Genomic DNA, 22,345 nt, shown 5'->3' on the forward strand with positions numbered 1-22,345 from the left:
TGAGCATCAATTCATGTGCCTTGTGCAAATACAGAAACAGAAGCACCTGAAATAGATCAATTGTGACATTATCCTCAGTAGTACAGAGAGATATCTTGTGATGTGTTCTTTGCAAATCAAAAAGTCTGCATATAGCAACTTCTATCTTGGTGGTTTTGATTCAAAGAAGGCAAGATGGTCAACCATCAGCTTTGTGTTTGCGGTCAGGTATTTGCATCTTTGAGCAGCTGCTTTATAGTGATTTAAGTGTGTCATTGTTTTTATTTTAAAGAACCTAGAGCTTGCTGGGGATGGATTGTGACAGTTTTGAAAACTCACAAAAGTATCAGTGTTATTATGTGTACAATTACATTTTTGAATTTTCAAAAATTAAATTGTATTTTGTTCCAATCACAAACAACCCATATTTTAATCTTAGTCCTACATTCTTCGTCATATATGTAAATATTTTTCCATTACCGTTTCATATTTGTGTCTATCTATTCAATAAATTACCAATCACAAAAAATAAGAAGGTAATGACAAAGAAAAGCACACAGCATTAGTCTACCTTTTTTTTGTATAACTTGATCCCTGTTATTCCCAAACATATTATTGAGAAATTGCAAAACATTATAGTAAAAACTGTTTGTTATAGATATAACTTTGTGTGGTGTCATTGCTGCACACAGTTGCTATTTATTCTAATTAGAAACATCATAATCTTGCGGAAATTTTACTATGCTTTCATCCAATAAATTGCCTGACCACCTTTCACAGTGGTTAGGGGTGCTAATTTCAGGATCAACTCCAATGCAATAAATCAAGAATCCATCGTGAACTGGGAATTGCTTTTGGAATGAATCGTGAGAAGAACAAGCATCATTTATGTTTAGGAAACTGTACCTGATGCTGAGAGTGGACCTACTTTTATGGTAAGGTAATCTACAACTCATGAAATAAAAAAAGATGAGATTTTCTATAATTTCTCTTAGTTTCTGTTAAAAGAAACAAGGCTGCTCTGTTACATTACCCCCACAATCTTTGTTGTTGCACTCCAGCACAAAGGACTTTGTGGATGCCTCTGAGAGAAGAGGTTGGCTGTTTGAGCCATTAGCTTATCTTCATTATATAATAACAGAATGTGAATTAGCTGTCAATGGTGGAAGCTGGAGTGGGGGGGTGTGGATTAAGGTTCTACGGCTCTGGCAGCACAGCCAGTGATAGAGGAGTTATATTTACAAAAGGCTGTAAATCACCCCATATGGTCAAGGCACTGTGGCAGCACACACAATGGGCACATAAACACACATCGGCATAATTACACAAGCATGTAAACACACAAACACACACACACACACACACACACACACACACACACACACACACACACACACACACACACACACACACACACACACACACACACACACACACACACAGAGCATCAACACTGAAAATGGTGCACACATATTACATAATTGATAACATCCATTTGTCCACTTAGAAACCCCCCCAGTGAATACAGCGTGCCATTTAAACAAACTATATACAAACACACAGATACTCACTTCATGCACACATGCACACACTTTTACACACACACACACACACACACACACACACACACACACACACACACACACACACACACACACACACACACACACACACACACACACACACACACACACATGCATATGTATATAAATAAACACACAGGTTGTTTTTGGATTAACATGCAGCCGTACATACCTCACTTTGTGCTGTTCCTCTGTCCTTCTCTATCTCTTCCTCCGCTCTCCTCCTCTCCTCTCATCATCCCTCGTTCTCTGTGTCACACACAAACACATACAGAGAGAGGAGTGTGTTTGAATCTGACAGATTTCTCTCAGCTCTGAACCCTCCTCCCTCCCTCTCTCTCTCTCAATTCTCAGACACTCAAAAACAGCCCTCCCTCTTTTCTTTCTTCCCTTTCCTGCCAGATATGCCTTCCCCCTTTCTCTCTCCTCCCATTCCCTCCCTCTCTGCCTCGTGAAGCCAACCCAAGCCCCTCCCCCAGCTCTCTCCTCTCCTCTGGGCGGCTATAAATACCGCTGCTGCTATGAATACACTGCCTTTCTCCCTCAGCATCCCTCGCTCCCGCTCCCCCCCTCCTCTCCATCCATCTCCATCCCTCGCCTCGCCTGCCCTCCCTCCCTCCATCCCTTTCTCTCGCCAAATGTTTTTCTGATGACCTTGTATTATTCGCCGTCACATGACAGCATCCTTTACCGCTCTCGTGCTGCAGCGCTTTCCATGCACACATGCTATGGACATGGCATGTTCTCGAGCAGCTGCATTCACACACAACCACACACACACACACACACACACACACACACACACAGACACACACACACACAAATAGACTTGCATAAAGCGTAGACAGCAGGGCTTCCTGTCTGTTGTGCCGGATGCGGTGCAATCTTTATCCCCTTTCTACAGCTCAGAAAAGCACACTCTGATTAAGAGATGCTACATCGACAGTGGATCACATTTCCCTTCACTCCTTCGCAAATCAATCCCACTCGATGAGTCAATAATGGCGGTATCATGTCATGTACTAAGCAATGAGACAACAATACTATTATTCCAGTAAAATGCTGGATAAAGGATGAGGGATTTAATGTGTTTCTTTCAGCATCCTTCATCCCTTCACTCCATGTTTAAAGCAGTGATTTACCAAACATCGAGGTGGATTAATCATCCTGAATGCAGCGTTGTGATGAATAAAAGATCAACTGTTTTGTTGTATTTTTACTGTGTTTATGTCTGCACTATACAGTACAGAGCAGCCACATTTAGTCGACTAATTCATTAGTCAATTGTAAGAGAAGTAATAACCAACTTTTTGGATAATTGAAAATGGATAAATCAATTTTTATGCAGAAATGCCAGAAAATACAGTTTTCCTAACACTTATATGAAAAGATTTCCTGGTTTCTCTGTATAATACAATAATAAAGTGAACATCTTTTAGTTAAGGAGTGACAAAACAAGACATTTGAAGGCATCACAATGGATTCTGCAGAATTGGGTCTGACATTTCCCTGTATTTCTGGGAACAAACAATTAATCAACAATAAAAATAATAGTTTCTTTCAACCGTACAGTGGTAGTGATTTGTCAATCAGGGAGCTATGTCCTAAGGCCTGGCTTTACTTTCATTTTTTTTAATCTAAATAGGCCATAATTCACAAAACATCATACTTCGCAGAGGAAGACTTGGAATTAGTAATCAAGTTTATTAGTCTAGCCCTATATAGTAAACCATGTAATATATCCAATATGTCACCTGCAAATAAACAGATGGAGGACAGATACACATCGTACACTAACAGTACAGTAGGTATGATGAACATTAGGCAGCATCATGTCTCTGCCTTCGCTCACCGCCAGCATTATTGCCTGGGAATGAGGTTACTAACATCTGGTGCAGGCGCGTTATGTGCACCGAGGGTACACTTAAACAAAATCAAATCCTCGCCCGTAGGCTATACGGTATGTCACGGACGTAATTAATCCTTGGATTGCACCGGCGCCGGCGCAATAACTTCGTAAATGAAACCACAGAAACTGAGAGCAGACACAAAGAAGTCTAGCTGATTGTAAAGAGAGTATTCCCTGCTGCCCCTTTGATCTTTGTGATTATAGACTAGCACAGGGCGCCTATGCATTACCATATAAGGTAGCACTGCCCTGTGCAATGTCGTATATGTGCCTGTTTATTGTCATGGTTTGTTTTTTTCATCAAGCTTTTTTTATATTGTCACAGCAATGTCAGTTTAAATATGCCCTATTTCGCTTTTTAGAGTTTTGCCTTTCCCTTTTTTGTGCATGTCAATGGTCTGCAAAGGCTAATATCCAAAGATCCTTTCAGACACTCCCCCCACTGCCAGAAACGCCTCGATTCGGATCCTTTATTGACTTCCTTAGTACAATAGGGCCCCTTTAATGAGGGGCGTGAAAGGGGCCAGTGCATGATTGTCCTGCCAGGATAAGTTATTGGTTTGAACGTTTAATTTTGACCATCTAAATGCTCTGAGATTTCATGAGTTTGGTGAAAGAGAGTAGCAGTTAAACTGCGACTCCATCATTGTTTTTTTATTGGTACTTTCCGTGTTCATTTCATTGTTAGATTTGTTGCATAACAGAGTGTTGGAAATAGTTTTCGCCATATTGTGCATATTGTGGCATTACATAAGTGGTTTTTACATTTTTTCTGTGTGAAGTCCACGGCAGAAGTAAAATGACAGAAGAAGTCCAAATATAATTTTCAGTTAAATTATTTTATTTACATTAATGGGGGGAGCAGATGATAATGTTTTCTCCAAACTGTTTGATGCATGAGGCAATTATGAGTCACCAGCTCAGAATCACCATGACACTGTGTGTTTGTGTTTGTGTTTGTGTTTGTGTGTGTGTGTGTGTGTGTGTGTTTGTATGTGTGTGTGTGATTAGGATTAAGTGTGAGTCAAGTATTGTGTCGCTAAGGGCCACATTGTATCTCTGGAGAGGAAGTGCTGGTGCAGGTTTGTTTCAGAACCGTTTCCTCTTCGCCTCTGTTCGTGTAAGGGCCGCCTGCAGGTCCTCTCCGCTGTGTGTGGATAGCTTTAGAGAATGCCCGAGGGCTTTGTGCAACTCCTCAGGGGCGATCATGTCGAGGCGCAGCAGAGAGTCCACCAACTGCGAGCGAGCGTTGCCGATGAATGAGTGCGAAAGAAAAGGCGCAAGGCCCCCCCCATTTTTCGTGGTGTAGAGAGGGACTCTGACCATTCCCAGAACCTGGAGAGAGAAGAGTTGATGAGGAGCAGAGCATGAAGTAAATGGCTCAGTCATTCTGGAAGGAAAAGGACTCACACGTTACCTCCTGTCCGTGATCGGTTGCAGTGGATGCAGCCTCTTTCTCCACCTCCTTTATCTGTTCCTCCTCCATCTTCTTCACGTAGAAGTGGGTTATAAGACGGGAGGTGGACGAATGGGAGGAAGCAGGGGCCTGGCAGCAGTCCACATGATCTTCTGCCAAAATAGGAAGAGCAACGCCCAACTCCTCCAACAATTCCCTGCTGAGCCCCGCCTCCAGGGTCTCCTCCGAAGGGGTAACATACCTGAGGTGTGGGACATGGGATGAGATTAGAAAGTCAATAAACAATGTCCACTGTGTTGTTCTCTAGAGACTCCTCGGAGCAGGTGTAAATAAATCAAACTGATTGAAAGGTAATTCAATTTTAAAACCCCAAACACAAGTTGGTTGAGGAATCAAAAGGGCCCTATCATGCTCATTTTCAGGTTCATATTTGTATTTTGTGCCTCTACTGTGTCAAGTTCCCATGTTTTAATGTTTAAAGAGGTCTTTATTTTTCTCGTACTGCCTGTGCTACAATATCTTTTCACCCTCTGTCTGAAACCAGAGCCCAGTCTGCTCTGATTGATTAGCTGGCCAGCTCTGTTGTGATCGGTCACCCGCTTAGAGACGTTCTGCCTCTTAGCCCATGACCTAAGATGTGTTGGAGTGCAAGCCAATAGAAGACTGAGTGTTTCACAGTGAACCCCCAAAAGCATAATATACCCCCTTAAAAAAATAGTCACATTTCAAAATATCTCGCAAAACACAAAAACAAATCAAAATGTAAAAAGGGACAGAGAGGGATTAAAACATATCGTTATGGATGACTTATCCTCTTGTACTATACATGCTATTTACTAGAGTCTAGCTTCTAGAGCAGATTTGTAAGTTTGTAGTGTCGCACAATGGTTACGGTATGGAATTGTTTTTAAATGATTAAGGTAAGGAAAAGTCATCGATCACAACAGGTTCTGCAAGATCTTTAACAGTTTCAACAGTTACAGACACTACCACGTGTAAGCATAATGGTGCTTTAAACTTAAGGCACCATTATGTTATACCTGCTAAACATTAGCATGCTAACCTGCAAATGTTTAGCAGGTATAACATTTACCGCGTTCACCATTCTGGTTTAGCATGTTAGCATGCTAATATTCACCCTTATTAGCACTAAACACCCACAGCTGACACTAATGGGAATTGTACTAGTTTTAAGGTAATGTAGATTTGATATATACTTGCTGCTAACACAGTATAGTAATACAATTTAAAAGTAAAATACTGTATATATACAGTATATTGAGTAACAATGGGACGTGTTGCTTCTGACCATTCTTTGTTCATATTTTCTCATAATTGTTGTTACATAATTTCAGTGTTGGCGAATCATGCCCAAAAATTTTGGAAGTGTAAATCACAGACACAAAGGCACAAGTGTTCCCTTTAAAGTTGAAGACCAATTAAGCAGGACATGTCTGGCAGTTAATGTTTTTTTGTTCTTTATAGGGCAAGATAAAGCACCTTGCAGAAAACAAGGTTTCTTCATTGGAGTATTCCAGACACAATGTGTGAATGTTTGTTCAGATTTATATCTTTTGACAGGGCTCATCTGTGAAGCAAACAAGAGATCTACAAAGCTGAGCTAAACATACCTGTGTGTGCACATAAAAGGATGAAAAAAAAGCAGCACCAGGAAAGACTCACCCTCCAGGGAAACCCAGCAGACCGTCAAAGCGCATCTGCATCTGCAGTGGGAAGTGACAGAGGCTGTTATACACTCACACACTGATGCATACACACACACATACAGAGGCAGAGGTGCTTTATCAAAAAACACCCCAGTTTGGAAAAACACGCAGGAGTACAAGCAGGGAGCTAAGTAATGCACTGCTGTAAAGGAGGGCAGCAGTAAAACATGTCTCAGCCACCTAAATAATGTCATGATCGGATTAAATGTATGTTACATGTATACTATATTCTTTTTATGTTGCAGCACAAAGGAGTTGCTGGTCTAATGCTTCATTAATCTTTTGTGAATATTTGGTTTTTACCCCATTTCTATTCTTGAATAAACTGACCACCCCTGACAAAGTGACATATTTTATTTTACCTAACAATTAACCTTTTTTTTTTTTTTTTTTGCCATTTTGATTGTTTTGTTCTGCATACTTTCTAACGCAGGACGAGTCTGATTAACAAAGAGGTAAGGCTAGGACTATACCGTGCTCTAATCTTTAGTAATAATCTAAACTTTAAATATAACACTTATGGTTCCTTTACATATATTAATGAATGAGAAGAAAGCTAACTGTATTTATTAAAAAGGCCTTGTGACCCAACCATGAAGCCCCTCGTGGGGATTGGGATCTCCAGGATGGGAACGGGTATTTTGAGATATTTTAAGTCACATAATCAAACTGATTGAGGCAGCGTAAGACCAGCAACACAGTGTTTCTGTTAATCAAAGTGACTGTTTTTCTAAGTGGAATCTGTTGGTTTTAAAGAGGACATACTGACTATGGATAATTGTGTCACATAACCCTAGATCCAACAATCCAAACTATCCCTTTTAAACACCTGCATCTGCACACAGACACACCCAGAGTGCTTTTCCTCACCAGTATGATATGTCTGATTGGAATTCTCCCAAACAGCTGAGTTTTCGTGTCACAGTAGAGCATCACGTGACACGCATGCCTGCAGCCTGTGCATGCCAACGCCCCCGCCCTGGACAGCTGTCCACTCGCCATCTACAAGTTTACACAGAAACACAGAGCAAAATTACAGATACAGTTCAGTGCTCAATGATCGTTATGCACGGCTGTCCCCTTATGTGCTGCCAATGTGACATCATCCAAGTACAACCCCCCCCCCCCCCCCCCCCAGGTACACCCTTTACATGCTTTCCATGCTTTACCCCTTTCCCCCCTCGTATGCTAACCTGACTGAAACTGGTTAGCTTGAAGGGCTGTAGGTTTATATGCAGAAAAGCTTATGGAATGCTATGCAGCAGAACCAGGAAGCTAACAGGAAGACCCTTGTGATTTTTATTAAAACAGCTTTGGCTCTCTCTGCTGGTGTGGAGGGGGGCGACAGCTGGGGAATCCCTGGCCCTAACAGAACTTTTCACTTAGCATTAATGGAGCCTATAACATATCTCTACCAGCAATTCTTATTTTTGGTATGGCTCCAGTATATTTCCATATTTATTTATTATTCTAAAGCTGAATATCTTATTAACTATAAGTTTAAAAATTGTGTTTATAGTCAGTGTGTAACTTATTCTTCGTCTCATAGACTTCGAAACAATTCTATATTTTCACAGAATGGCAATGACAATAATGCCTTTAGTTAAACAATTAATTGATCCATATTTATACTTTATACAGATGTTCTTTCTTTCTCAATCTTTAGCACTCAAAATATGTGCTCTTATGAATGCGATTTCTGTTTATGTTGTGATATTTACCCAACAGATATGATCAAATATCGAGTAGCTGTAAATAGGAAATGGCAAGTGGACTTTTTTTCCATTCCATCTCTTCAAGATATTAGATTATGAAAAAGGCTAGAGATGCATGCTCTTTCTGTGATCCTTGTGAAACAACTGCACACCTATATATTACTGTTTGGAAACATGTTGTTAGTTCTTATATGTTTGTTTTATGATGTCTGCAGTGCAGTTCAGAAAACGAAACAAAACGGTGTAATATGTTGATATTTGAATCTCTTTAAAATCTTATGAGCCACACATATTACCTGTAGAAGAAACTCCTCTTTCCCAGGTAACACACTTCAACAAAGTGCTGTTTCATTCTTCAGTCAGCATTTTTGAGCCCAGTAGCTCTACTTCACTAAAAGCGTTTGGTGACGTAGTGAGGGCTGATTGGCGGAACAAGTCAGTGTAAATTGTAACGTCAGTGTGTTTAACCAATAGAAGGCGCCTGCCGCTTCGTGGCTACTGAATGTTTGGAGCGCAGCAGATCCGGACTATAGAATACAGGAACTGGATTTTACACGTTACTAAGCATAGTGTACCTCTATAAGAGGTATAACCTGGTCCACAGACAGTTACACTTTGTGCTGTGAGACTTGTTGAGAAGGACGAGGAACAACGACTGGACAAACCGGCTAGCTTGAAGGTAGATATCAACTAGCTACTAACAAAGGTGTTCAGCCTATACAGCCCATATGTTCAATTTAAAGTGTTAACCTGCTGTTTGGATACAACTATGGTGGGGTTTAGGTTAGATTTGTTTTTTCTAGCTTAGCTTTCTAACACAAGTTCTACACAGGAAGCAACTTAATGAAATGTATTACTGGGCTTACTGTATGGAGTATGTTTCGCCTTAAAAGTGCTTTAAAACTATGCATTAAACATGATCTTTTTGGTAGGCTAGTTTGTAGTAGACTACTTGAAGCCTTGGTGTAGTTTTAGTTTTTAGCAGGTATGTTCAAAAAGAGTGTGCAGATTATTTACTGACTTAGGTTATGATATGTTATTCTAAATAAAATGTTATCCTCGCTATCAATTTACAAAATTGTTACCTGCTATGATTTTCAAATTGACTGAACATGTTTCCTATAATCTTCTGTTTGTTTCCATGACAGGTGAATCAAAATGGCCAACGCAATACCAGAGAAGATAAGGATGAATACTACACTATTAGAAAACTTGGCAGTAGTGGCAAAAGATACAGCACTGCTGAAGGGGGTTCTAATGAGGATCCAAGAGACCCCCAACTCATCAGAGGTAGGACATGAACACTTTTTAAGTTCACCTGCATGATGAGTATGAAGATAATGTTGTGCAGTAAACACTGGCTTTGAGATCTGAGCATTTAATGACCTGATTTGCATAATTCAAATCCTCTTTCATCAGCTGTCTCTCTTATGATGCTACATTAATCACATACCAGTTGTTATTGCTTGGTCATTATCATATAATTCGAGTAAGATGGGTAAGAGTAAGACAATGGAAACACCAGCGTCAGGGTTACAATAGCTGACCTTTGTCAGGGCTATAAAATCACTTACTACCAAATCACAATTTTGCAACACTTACCTATTACTACTGTTGCTTCGTCTCTGTCATATTGTAACTGTTGGCTTTTACCCTCAAATTTCTTTGCCATAACTAAAAGGTTGCAGGACCACAACGTTCAATACACAGAGAGAAATAGTTGTACGCAGTATGAGCCCTGTAATAAAGTAACTATTCAAGTAATATAGCCTATGCACAAAGGACATAGCCATAAAAACACTGGAACAAACTAGCAAACAGTTAATCTGCCAATGAAAGGACGCTGCAGCAGTTCTTCTACATACATACAACCGCAATAGTTATTTTTTTACTCAAGCAGCTAAATATATATAAGTCCAATCAGTTCATAAGGTAAGCCACAGCTAGTAAGAGGACACGATTCCATTCATTACATTATAACATTATATGGTATTTAGCTAATGCTTTTATCCAAAGCCACTTGCATAACCACACTGCCATAGACCGGCCTACATGAGCAATGTAGGGTTGAGTTTCTTGCCCAAGACCCCCTGGACATGTTGATTGCAGATGGTGGGATCCAACTGCTGCACCCCTGATTTGCAAAAAAGATCGCACTAACCCCCTGAGCTACATTCCAGAGTGCTGTTAAGCCAGGGGTGTCAAAACAGGCGTAGTCAATGGGCAGAAATGTTAGGAATTTAGAGCACAGGATTTGGGACAGATCTTCATTAAGCCTGTGTTTGCAATCGCAGGGATTCATGATGAGCATTCTTTTCTGTTTTTACACTTTGTTTTCCAGTCGGTGACGTACGCTCCATTCACACTCTTCCCCACACCGGTACCGGAGGCTGTGTTCTCCCAGGCGCTGGCGGTGCAAACTCACTTCAACACGCTGGTGGACAAGATCAGCCAGGATGCTGAATTCCTGCAGGAGGCTCTAGCCAGGTAGCATGTGATAACAATAAAGGGACTTCCTCTGAATCTGTGACACCTTGATTTGATTTTGATGGATTGGATTCCAGGATTTTAACATGTTGACTTCCTTTGTTTACAGCACCATTGCAGTGGATGATTTCACGGCGAAGTTGTTCAAGATCCACCAACAAATCCTAAAAGAAGGAAGGTCTCAGGTGTGTGGATAATCTCCTCGTATTAACACCGGCTTTTATGATTTTTTAAGCGTAAATGCAATCCCAAGAATTACAAAGCTAACGTTAGGACTATAAACAAACCACATCCCTGTCAGATGACTTCACGTCACCACCGCTAAGCTTTGTTGTTCAGCATGATAACATTTATTGCTAATGCTAACTAAAAAGAAAATGCAATGATTACAATATAAGGACAGGAAAAAAACAACAACTAAAGAGCTACATATCCTTAACAAATGAATTGATCCTCAAAAAATACCTACTATTTTTATCTCGGTCCTATATTAATCTGGATAGATTAAAGATTATCTGTTGTTTTGGGGTGCATTCCTTACCGACAAACGAGGAATTTGTTTTTTTTTATGAAACGATGGAGGATATTTAGAATGCATACATTTGATAGCATGATTACTAGATTATAAAGATAACCAGTGAGTGTGATCATCTCGCAGCATCAAGAATGCATAGAAACTAATATAAATGTAATTGCCAAACAAATAGCATTTAGCATTTGTTTATTTTAATACAAAAGCAATATGTGTTTTCAGCCTTTGTAATGGGTTTTCAGTTTCAAAGATTCAAGATTCAAAGCTTTATTGTCATATGAACAGAAGCTACAGTGTAGATATAGCAATGACAAGCTTAAGTCCCAGGCTCCTACAACAATGCAACGTGAACATAAAACCAATACAAATAGTGAGAGAAATAACAGAATAGAAATAAAATAGTGCAAGAGAATTTTGCAAAATGTGCAAGCAAATACAAATAAAATAAAAACAGTAAAAAAAGAAGGCGATATACATGTAAATGTAAATAGACTATGATATATTTATATTGTGCAGTAAAATGAAATTTGAACTAAGCCCTTAAGGTCACAATTTCTGCAATTTAACAAAAGCTATGGTGTGTTATACTCTGCATGTTTGCAAGGCAGTGATCATCAACATAGTAAAACAAATACAAAAAACTCAACCGGTTTGCATAAACTTACAATACAGGAAAGAGGCTGATCATTCAGTAGTCCTGTAAACGCCTGGATTGACGTTTTATAGAGCTTTTTTCATCCAAATGAAGTCATAAACTCTTTTATTAGTAGTTGGAAATGTAATTGGTTTAACTGTATGCATGTGCTAGGCAAGGGGAATGTAACTTTATTTCTCAGTTTTCAGTCTGTTAGCCTTTCAGGTGGCTTGACCACACTGGCCTGCTACTCAAAAAAAAATCAGGTCTGCTACTAATAATAACATGCTTATGATAGACGTGCGGATTGTTTCCTTAGTTAATGTAATAATGCATACTTACTAAAAAAACAACTAATACAGGGGAGAACAAGTATTTGATACTCTGCCGATTTTGCAGGTTTTTCCACTCACAAAGCATGTAGAGGTCTGTAATGTTTATCATAGGTACTCTTCAACTGTGAGAGACGGAATCTAAAACAAAAACCCACACAGAAAATCAGATTGTATGATTTTTAAGTAACTAATTTGCATTTTACTGCATGACACAAGTATTTGATACATCAGAAAAACAGAACTTCATATCTGGTACAGAAACCTTTGTTTGCAATTACAGAGATCAGATGTTTCCTGTAGTTCTTGACCAGGTTTGCACACACTGCAGCAGGGATTTTGGCCCACTCCTCCATACAGATCTTCTCCAGATCCTTCAGGTTTCGGGGCTGTCGTTGGGCAATACGGACTTTCAGCTCCCTCCAAAGATTTTCTATGGGTTCAGGTCTGGAGACTGGCTAGGCTACTCCAGGACCTCGAGATGCTTCTTACGGAGCCACTCCTTAGTTGCCCTGGCTGTGTGTTTTGGGTCGTTGTCATGCTGGAAGACCCAGCCACGAGCCATCTTCAATGCTTTTACTGAGGGAAGGAGGTTGTTGTCCAAGAACTTGCGATACATGGCCCCATCCATCCTCCCCTCAATACGGTGCAGTCGTCTTTTCCCCTTTGCAGAAAAGCATCCCCAAAGAATGACGTTTATACACCTCCATGCTTCACGGTTGGGATGGTGTTCTTGGGGTTGTACTCATCCTTGTTCTTCCTCCAAACACGGCGAGTAGAGTTCAGACCAAAAAGCTCTATTATTGTCTCATCAGACCACATGACCTTCTCCCATTCCTCCTCTGGATCATCCAGATGGTCATTGGCAAACTTCAGATGGGCCAGGACATGCGCTGGCTTGAGCAGGGGAACTTTGCGTGCGCTGCAAGATTTTAATCCATGACGGTATAGTGTGTTACTAATGGTTTTCTTTGAGACTGTGGTCCCAGCTCTCTTCAGGTCATTGACCAGGTCCTGCCGTGTAGTTTTGGGCTGATCCCTCACCTTCCTCATGATCATTGATGTCCCACGAGGTGAGATCTTGCATGGAGCCCCAGACCGAGGGAGATTGACCGTCATCTTGAACTTCTTCCATTTTCTAATAATTGCGCCAACAGTTGTTGCCTTCTCACCAAGCAATTTTATCCCTGATGTCCTTACACAGCTCTCTGGTCTTGGCCATTGTGGAGAGGTGGGAGTCTGTTTGATTGAGTGTGTGGACAGGTCTCTTTTATACAGGTAACAAGTTCAAACAGGTGCAGTTAATACAAGTAATGAGTGGAGAACAGGAGGGCTTCTTAAAGAAAAACTAGCAGGTCTGTGAGAGCTGGAATTCTTACTGACTGGTAGGTGATCAAATACTTATGTCATGCAATAAAATGCAAATTAGTCATTTAAAAATCATACAATGTGATTTTCTGGATTTTTGTTTTGCATTCCGTCTCTCACAGTTGAAGTGTACCTATGATAAAAATTACAGACCTCTACATGCTTTGTAAGTGGGAAAACCTGCAAAATCGGCAGTGTATCAAATACTTGTTCTCCCCACTGTATATCAGAAAATAGTTAAAAATGGCCTTCAGATTTTTCTTTAAATAGCTAACTTTGTCAAATAAATGGTCAAAACCGTCACTTTATAAATGTACTATCCTGTAAACACAAAGAAAAACAGATATTGCTTAAAACAGAGAAGCTAAAGCTTTGGGTATCTGAGTTTTCTGACTGGAGATCTTGAACTTCTCTCCAGCCTGTTGTGCTGGGTCTCAATCGGTCAGACTACATGCTGGACCAGGCAGCGGACGGCTCGTCTTCTCTGAAGCAGATCGAGATCAACACCATCGCCGCCAGCTTCGGAGGGCTCTCATCACGCACGCCAGATGTACACCGGTCAGTTATTAGCATTTCATATATAGACTGTTCTTTCATTTATTTAAGGAAAACATGTATATGTATAAAAAAAATAGATAGCTCGAAAAATTGCTTCCATAATGACTTTTTTGTAATCCGAATGTTTATTTTTTTTATATTTCCACATTAATTTGTTTCAGCTGACAAAAAAATATGAATTAATTTATAAATATAGTTAATCCTTTCTATATGTATTTATTTAAAGCATTTCTATATGTTCAGTGGGGCAAAAAAGTATTTAGTCAGCCACCAATTGTGCAAGTTCTCCCATTTAAAAAGATGAGAGAGGCCTGTAATTTTTATCATAGGTATACCTCAACTATGAGAGACAGAATGAGAAACAAAATCCAGGAAATCACATTGTAGGATTTTTAATGAATTCATTGGTAAATTCCTCGGTAAAATAAGTATTTGGTCACCTACAAACAAGCAAGATTTCTGGCTCTCACAGACCTGTAACTTCTTCTTTAAGAGGCTCCTCTGTCCTCCACTCGTTACCTGTATTAATGGCACCTTTTTGAACTCGTTATCAGTATAAAAGACACCTGTCCACAACCTCAAACAGTCATACTCCAAACTCCACTATGGCCAAGACCAAAGAGCTGTCAAAGGAGACCAGAGACAAAATTGTAGACCTGCACCAGGCTGGGAAAACTGAATCTGCAATAGGTAAGCAGCTTGGTGTGAAGAAATCAACTGTGGGAGCAATTATTAGAAAATGGAAGACATACAAGACCACTGCTAATCTCCCTCGATCTGGGGCTCCACGCAAGATCTCACCCCGTGGGGTCAAAATGATCACAAGAACGGTGAGCAACAATCCCAGAACCACACGGGGGGACCCTAGTGAATGACCTGCAGAGAGCTGGGACCAAAGTAACAGAGGCTACCATCAGTAACACACTACGCCGCCAGGGACTTAAATCCTGCAGTTCCAGACGTGTCCCCCTGCTTAAGCCAGTACATGTCCAGGCCCGTCTGAAGTTTGCTAGAGGGCATTTGGATGATCCAGAAGAGGATTGGGAGAATGTCATATGGTCAGATGAAACCAAAATAGAACTTTTTGCACCTTTTAGAGGAGATCTGCATGGAGGAATGGGCCAAAATACCAGCAACAGTGTGTGAAAACCTTGTGAAGACTTACAGAAAACGTTTGACCTCTGTCATTGCCAACAAAGGGTATATAACAAAGTATTGAGATGAACTTTTGTTATTGACCAAATACTTATTTTCCACAATCATTAGAAAATAAATTCTTTAAAAATCCTACAATGTGATTTCCTGGATTTTGTTTTCTCATTCTGTCTCTCATAGTTGAGGTATACCTATGATAAAAATTACAGGCCTCTCATCTTTTTAAATGGGAGAACTTGCACAATTGGTGGCTGACTAAATACTTTTTTGCCCCACTGTATTTCCTCATTTTTTTTATGTCCTAGCCATATCTATTTCATTTATAGCCATATTTATTCATTTTAAAGGCATATTCATTTCTTTATTTGGTATTGACTTAAATAGTATTCCATTTTAAAGCAAAAAGTTTTCCTGTGTTTTTATTTTTTTATTATGAACTTTTATTGAAATTGATGTAAGTGTTGTTCATCTTTTTTCTCAGACACATCCTGAAGGCGGCCGGGCAGCTGAAGGAGAGCGAGCGGATTCTAGACAACAACCCTGCAGCGGGGCTGGCCCGGGGTTTGGCTAAAGCCTGGGAGCTCTACGGATCAGAGAAGTAAGAATTAAAGTCAATGGAGGTAGATTTGTCTCAAGTGTATTTGTGCATTGGGACTTTTACTCATCTGAAAGAATACATACAAAGCAGCCTAAAGGTTGACTTTGCTGTAGCTGACTTAACAAGCCAACTCAAACAGAAATGGATACAAGAGTGTGTGCTAGATAAAAAAGATGCAACCATTAACACACACTGATATTGACGGTGTCCCATTTACATAATAAAATAAAGAATGCATGTTACTAGCCACAGTATGCTCTTACTTTGAAATGCGGACAGGAGATTGAGCTCCAAAAATGGCCGAATGACGATTTCAGATGTTGGAAAGATATTCACAAATACTCAACATTTAATGTAAATCAACAATAAAAAAAAATCAGGAATTTGTTCGTATAAAGCAGATCTTTATTTTAGATTTCCAGCCATTTCTTTTGTGTCTACAACCTTTTTTTTTGCATTTGTGTTAAGTATTTTGCATTAACTGATTAAACATTCACACACTGATTGTCGATCTATTCACACAAATAATACTGAGACAAATCGACCTCCATAAAGTACATCCTGAATTGACGTCCTTACTGTTTCATTCATACTCATTTAAGATGTGCAGAGTAAATTCATTCTCCTTACAAAGAATACAGAGTAGCAGTGAGAGTGATTGACAGGAGTAATTGCTGTCATTACAGAGCAGTCGTCATGTTCCTGGTGGAAGAGGTCCAGAGGAACATCTTTGATCACCGATACGTTGAGAAAGAGCTCTGGAACAGGTGAGTTTGGAGGAGCTGGTTTAGGATGTTAACAAATGCTAAATCAATGGAACAAACCTGACGAGCTGGAACGTGTTGTTCCACATGTGGTTTCTGTCTTGTCATGCCATAATTGCATTTGAATGGTCTGCAACAAGTTGTTTGTCTTTTTGTAACCAGCCCCCCTATTGTCCCTGTGTTTCAGGAACATTCCCACAATGAGAAGACGGTTCGAAGATGTTTCTAAAACAGGCTCCCTCGATCAGGACAAGAGGCTATTTGTGTAAGTTCAATGTAAATAAATAAATGTGTTATGAAGTATCCATAGGGGTGTATTATATAGGTTTATATGCATGGTAATGGTCCGCAAAGGCTAAAATCCCAAAGTTCCCTCCAGTAGGAGTTTCTCTCGCACACACACTCCCCCCTGCCCAAGACACCTCAAGCTGGACTCTTTTGTTTACTTTCGTAAGATAACGACATCACTATGTAACATTTGCGCTTCTATTGGCTAGCACTTCAACACATTGTACGTGATAGGCTAAGTGGCGGGACATTTCTAAGGGGTTTACCAATCACAACAGCGCCTGTCGCCTAACCAATCAGATCAGACTGGGCTCTGGTTTCAGACGGAGGGGGAACAGAGGTGCAGCAGCACAGGCAGTCTGAGAACAATAAAGAGCTTTTTGAACATTAAAGCATGGAGACATGTCCCAGTAGAGAGAGAAAATACAAATCTGAACCTGGAGTTGATCATGATAGTGCTTCTTTAACGTGCATTTTTATTTGTATTATTGCAGAGATGGCCAAGAGGTTGCTGTGGTGTACTTCAGGAACGGCTACATGCCTCAGAACTACATTTCTGAAAAGGTCTTCAGTCTACACTTGAAATTGTATTTGTATTGTGGAAGTTATGACCGTTATAAAACATATATGTTTTAACTGTTGTGTTTTTATGCAATACAAGTAATTTGTAAAGAGATTAAAGCTGTAAGATAGGTAATATCTAGTTAGGTAAAAAGTATACAATATTTCCGTTTGAATTGCAGTGTCGTAGAAGTATTAAGTGCAATACATAGTGACTGTAGCGACTAATCAAAGAAATGAAACAGAAAAACACAACTTAAACTAAAACTGCCACTGGAGCACCAGAAATCTTACGCAGGGAATAATGTCCAGTGTCCAGGCAGAATATTCTTTCCTCCGTTTATTGAAGTATTTCCAATAATATAAGTATAACTATGGTCTTTATCTCTTTCTTCCTTTCTGGCTGTTTCTCCTGGAAAAAAAACATATGCTAGTCTTGCCAATCCCACCACCACCTGTCTCAAATGTATACTAATCACCAGGTGCAACACCTCCTTCAAAATAAAAGCATAGAAACGTAAACAACTGATAAATAATGATTCATTTACGTCAAACAAAAACAGCTAGATAACAACCCAATATATAGCTCATTCCTCCTTACACCACTGGTCAAATGCAGCAACTAGTTACAGCATGTGGGAACTGGTCCAAAATTTGGGCTCAAATGTAAATTTTATTTATCAAGCCATGTCTAAATCCATTTCTGTTCAATCATTGGCTGGGTAAATATACTGTATGTTTCAGAGTTCACGCTTGAAGAAAAGGAAAACATCATGTTGTTGTTCTTTTATTTGTGTTTTGTTGTAGGACTGGGATGCTCGTCTGATGATGGAGCGCTCTCTGGCTGTGAAGTGTCCCAACATCAGCACTCACCTGGCCGGAACCAAGAAGGTCCAGCAGGTGCTCGCTAGACCTGGAGTTCTGGAGAAGTTCTTCCCCGACCAGGCCCAAGTAGTGGAACAGATCAGAGCGACGTTCACTGGCCTCTACACTCTGGACCTGGTGAGGAAACAAGACGTGCTGCGTGCAGCGTTGTGATTGAGCGGTTTTATACACACCCCGCTTCCTCTGGTCGCTCTGCACTCCCATGGAACTCTGTGTTGTGGGGTTAGGGGCTGTGGATGAGACCATAACAGGTTTTTATCGTAGGATGTACTCTGTCACAGTAGCAGATAGCTTCATAGCCTTTAAAATGATCATTTCAAATAAATAATCACAGCCTTCCAGTTTTGCTAGATAATTACAAGAATTAGAATGAACCCCTTTCTCTAACAATAATTTAACTTAGGAAGAATATATATCATTTTATTTATTTTTGAAAGTATACCTACCAGGCCAAATGAATTCTAGAAAAAATATCAACATGACCATAAATAACTAGAGCATCAAAGGTTGGGTATTGCAAAATAAAAATTGAAAAATGTTTTGAAATAAAACACCGTTCCAAAACAATAATGCAATGTTGAAAATAGAACATGTATGTTAAAATAACTACCAGACAAAATTAAAAATTGTTTAAAAAAGTTATTTACATAAAAACAAATAATAGCTTAGAACTAACTGTGATAATGATTTGCAAAATTAAAACTACAAAACAAAAAAATGCTCACTTGAACCCACACACTGAAGTTACACAAACTGCCCGGAGCATTATTTAAGCGGGTGGTTTAAAAAAATGCAGGCTGTATTTGGTCGTGGTTTTTTCTCAAACAACATTTTCAAAGACATCAGAAAAACGTTGCATAAATATTAGTATACTGAATTCAAATTAGGGCTGTATGAACAAAGACAAATAATTTAAGTAAAAAATCAAACACAAGTGGTTTCAGGAATTAAGGTGTGTAAAAAGTTGTAAAATAGTTGGAAGTGTGAAATACATTGGGACCGACAAAAAAAAGATTTGCAGCCCTTGAAGGGGTCCTTCAAGGGGGTACTTCAAGGGGCAAACGGCAGGAATTTGACAATGCAACAGTGACACCTAGTGGCATACTCACCACGCTACACCACAAAGTAATTAGATGAAGTAAATAGTGTGTGCTGCTGATGCTGCTGATGCTTTTTTAATTCATGCGATAGATTAACTTACGTCCTTGTCCTTCGTCCTTGTCCTGGTTGTCTTTAGGGACCTGAAGGGGACAAGACAGTAGCGATGGCGCTGGCAGCACCAGACCGGTTCGTCCTGAAGCCTCAGAGAGAGGGAGGCGGTAAGATCCACATTCACAGTTTCTTAAACCAGAGGACTTTGAAATGTCAGTGTCTTCATTGTAGTGCTTCCACAGTTACCGCTGCAGGGAGCATTGAGAGATACCCATGTTAAAGTAAAGCTTCTGAATACAGCAGGGGCTGCAGTATATTAATATATTGTTTATTTCTAGGTAACAACATCTATGGGTCAGAGATCTGCCAGGTCCTGCAGGGAGTGAAGGACAGCACCGAGAGGACGGCTTATATTCTGATGGATCTCATTCATCCCACCCCCGTGCAGAACTACCTGCTGAGAAAAGACACTCCTCTCAAGATCAGCACCTGTCTCAGTGAACTGGGAGTGTTCGGAACATACGTCAGGTGTGTGATCAAAACTATTGATTTAATTTCCAACCAATAATAGTGCAATTTGGCTATACATTACACAACTCACTGTAAATATTACCAAGCATTTGTAGTAGTACATTATTAAAGCAGGATTTAGATATTTTTGTGTATTACAAACAACAAAATGAGCTATTGCCCACAGCCACTACACCACTGTGGGATTGTCTCTTTTTTTCACATCAATATTTTCTTTAATGCAGCCAAAACTGTATGAAACCCAGTGGGTTCGCCGGTAATGAAATCCATTAATACACATACAGATCACGCTTTTGATATCCTGCTTTCTTTGAGAAGGAAATCATTACAAACTGTACTCTTTGGTGTCAAAGTAACAAAAAAGTTGCTCTATTTGCTCTCTGTCTGTATCTGAGTGTTTGAGCTCATTTGATACTAACAAAAGCTAATCGGGGCATGATACAAAGAAACCCTTCTTCCAATACAACTTAATAACATGCTACTTCTCTTTTCTATCTCCATGATTACGTCTTTCACTCTCAATATTTATTTTTCCGTATTAACATCTGGCCCTGAGTTCTCGTGTCCAGTTTTTTTGAATGGTCACTTGTTTCATTTATCCTGCCACATTAATATGTATTGTTTTAACCAAAGGAGAAACGAATACAAACGAAGGTCTACCTCTTTTTGTACTTTCAGAAAAAGTGAATTGATTTAAGTTTAAACTAAGGCTTAATCTCTCACAAATGCACTGCGAGCAGATGGAGCTGTAGGTATGTTTAATGTCAGTCAGGGAGTTTACACTTTCAATCTAGGTTAACAGTAATTATTTTATCTTTCACGCTTCTAATTCTTCACCTCTCTTCGTCTCTAACAGAAAAGGTAACGACATGGTGATGAATGAGTGTGTGGGTCACCTGCTGAGGACCAAGAGTTCAGAACACTCGGATGGAGGCGTAGCAGCGGGGGTGGCGGTGCTGGACAATCCCCTCCTCGTCTGAGACCCGACATCCGTACCTGCCGCTTCAGCCAAAAGAAAATGCTTGAACGGACAAAGATGAAATCAAGGACGGATATTTGAGTCTCCCTTTTACACTAGCCTTCACTCTGTGTAGAGGAACTATCCTGCAAATCTTTCTCAATTTTTGATATCACGATGATTTCTTTTAATGTGAAGTGCTGCTATCAAAAACACCCTCAAGGCAACCCGTGTGCCTAGATCTATTTCTCTAATGTCCTAAAGACATAAATGTTGTGTCTAAAAACCGCTTTAATAATTTAAATAATATATGGAATTATTGTCCTCTTTCATGTACTTTAATCTTAAAACCAACACCTGTCTGTTATTTTTCAGTTATTTTAAACCATTAATTGAATGTCTGCTTACATAATGCCACTGTTGTATTTGTATTAAAACACACATGCATTTCTCAGTCTGGAAGCCCTGCATTCATAAAGTATGCAACATTCTTGTTAAAATCAATGATGGCAGAGAAACTTAAACCCGCTGACTGCTGCCTCGTTTTTATGACGAACACAACACTGACAAACACTTTATTTTACACATAGTTGCTGTGACATGTTGTAATTATCTAACCTTGGGATGTTTAAACAAATATTAGCTTCTATTCTATCGTTTTCATTCACTTTCTTTATTGTAGATTCATTTTACTTTTAAAACTTAAGTCTTCAACTACTGATTATTATCGTATATACACCAGTTATTTTCTAGACAATCGATTGGTCCATACAATGTCAGATAACAACACCAAGGTGAAGTCTAACACTGTTTTGTCATTGAACCAAAGTTATGTACTTTAGTATGAAATAAAACAGAAAAACAAATCTCTATATTTGAGAGGATAACATTATGTTTTTGTGCGAGTAGATACTTTGAATGATTAATTAATAATTAAAGCAGTTGGTTATTATTTCTCTGATTTACATAAGGTACTACCATTATCACTATAAAAATATATATTCTACTAATTCTGAAAACTAAAACTATTCATTTTTACAACACCTTTTGTTTAAAGCAATGAAGCTTAAGGTGCTTTTATTTAGTGTAAAGTGTAAGCAACTCAAATAGCAATTCCAATGACACTGTTGTGATATAATCTTGTGATTTTAAGATTTTTCCCATTAAGGTTAAATACCGTATTTATATTTTTATAGTATTACACCTTTGATG

At 39.4% G+C, this 22,345-nt stretch overlaps 3 protein-coding genes across 6 annotated transcripts in view; 1 reads left to right on the plus strand and 2 right to left on the minus strand.

Moving 5' to 3' along the window:
• The window catches only part of arhgap4b (Rho GTPase activating protein 4b), a 32,091-nt gene extending 30,204 nt beyond the window's left edge, over positions 1 to 1,887 (minus strand). For both annotated transcript variants that reach the window (XM_063884657.1, XM_063884650.1), the window contains exon 1: positions 1,735 to 1,887. The gene's annotated coding sequence lies outside the window, so the exon portion shown is untranslated. The remainder of the gene's footprint in view (positions 1 to 1,734) is intronic.
• Positions 1,888 to 4,291: 2,404 nt separating this feature from the next.
• On the minus strand, positions 4,292 to 8,722 carry zgc:103759 (U8 snoRNA-decapping enzyme). 3 transcript variants are annotated; one of them, XM_063908120.1, is made up of 5 exons: positions 8,627 to 8,722; positions 7,486 to 7,617; positions 6,572 to 6,612; positions 4,889 to 5,129; positions 4,292 to 4,806 (listed from the first exon to the last, which is right to left on the minus strand). In XM_063908120.1, the coding sequence occupies exons 2-5, from the start codon at positions 7,615 to 7,617 to the stop codon at positions 4,561 to 4,563; spliced, it is 660 nt and encodes a 219-aa protein (XP_063764190.1). In that variant the 5' UTR covers positions 8,627 to 8,722; the 3' UTR covers positions 4,292 to 4,560. The 3 variants fall into 3 exon arrangements, with proteins under 3 accessions (XP_063764190.1, XP_063764109.1, XP_063764271.1); XM_063908039.1 differs by lacking the exon at positions 8,627 to 8,722 and adding an exon at positions 7,809 to 7,905; XM_063908201.1 differs by lacking the exon at positions 8,627 to 8,722 and adding an exon at positions 7,809 to 7,905 and having other exon boundaries at positions 4,882 to 5,129.
• Positions 8,723 to 8,811: 89 nt separating this feature from the next.
• On the plus strand, positions 8,812 to 22,003 carry gss (glutathione synthetase). The gene is made up of 13 exons (XM_063883557.1): positions 8,812 to 9,009; positions 9,479 to 9,620; positions 10,672 to 10,817; positions 10,927 to 11,002; positions 14,102 to 14,241; positions 15,878 to 15,994; positions 16,681 to 16,761; positions 16,946 to 17,023; positions 17,541 to 17,610; positions 18,415 to 18,609; positions 19,730 to 19,811; positions 19,983 to 20,172; positions 21,032 to 22,003. Exons 2-13 carry the CDS (start codon positions 9,489 to 9,491, stop codon positions 21,153 to 21,155), a joined length of 1,431 nt encoding a protein of 476 aa, XP_063739627.1. The 5' UTR covers positions 8,812 to 9,009; positions 9,479 to 9,488; the 3' UTR covers positions 21,156 to 22,003.
• The last annotated feature ends 342 nt before the right edge of the window (positions 22,004 to 22,345 follow it).

Source organism: Eleginops maclovinus, chromosome 1 (genome assembly GCF_036324505.1).
Source record: "Eleginops maclovinus isolate JMC-PN-2008 ecotype Puerto Natales chromosome 1, JC_Emac_rtc_rv5, whole genome shotgun sequence".
NCBI lineage: Eukaryota > Metazoa > Chordata > Actinopteri > Perciformes > Eleginopidae > Eleginops > Eleginops maclovinus.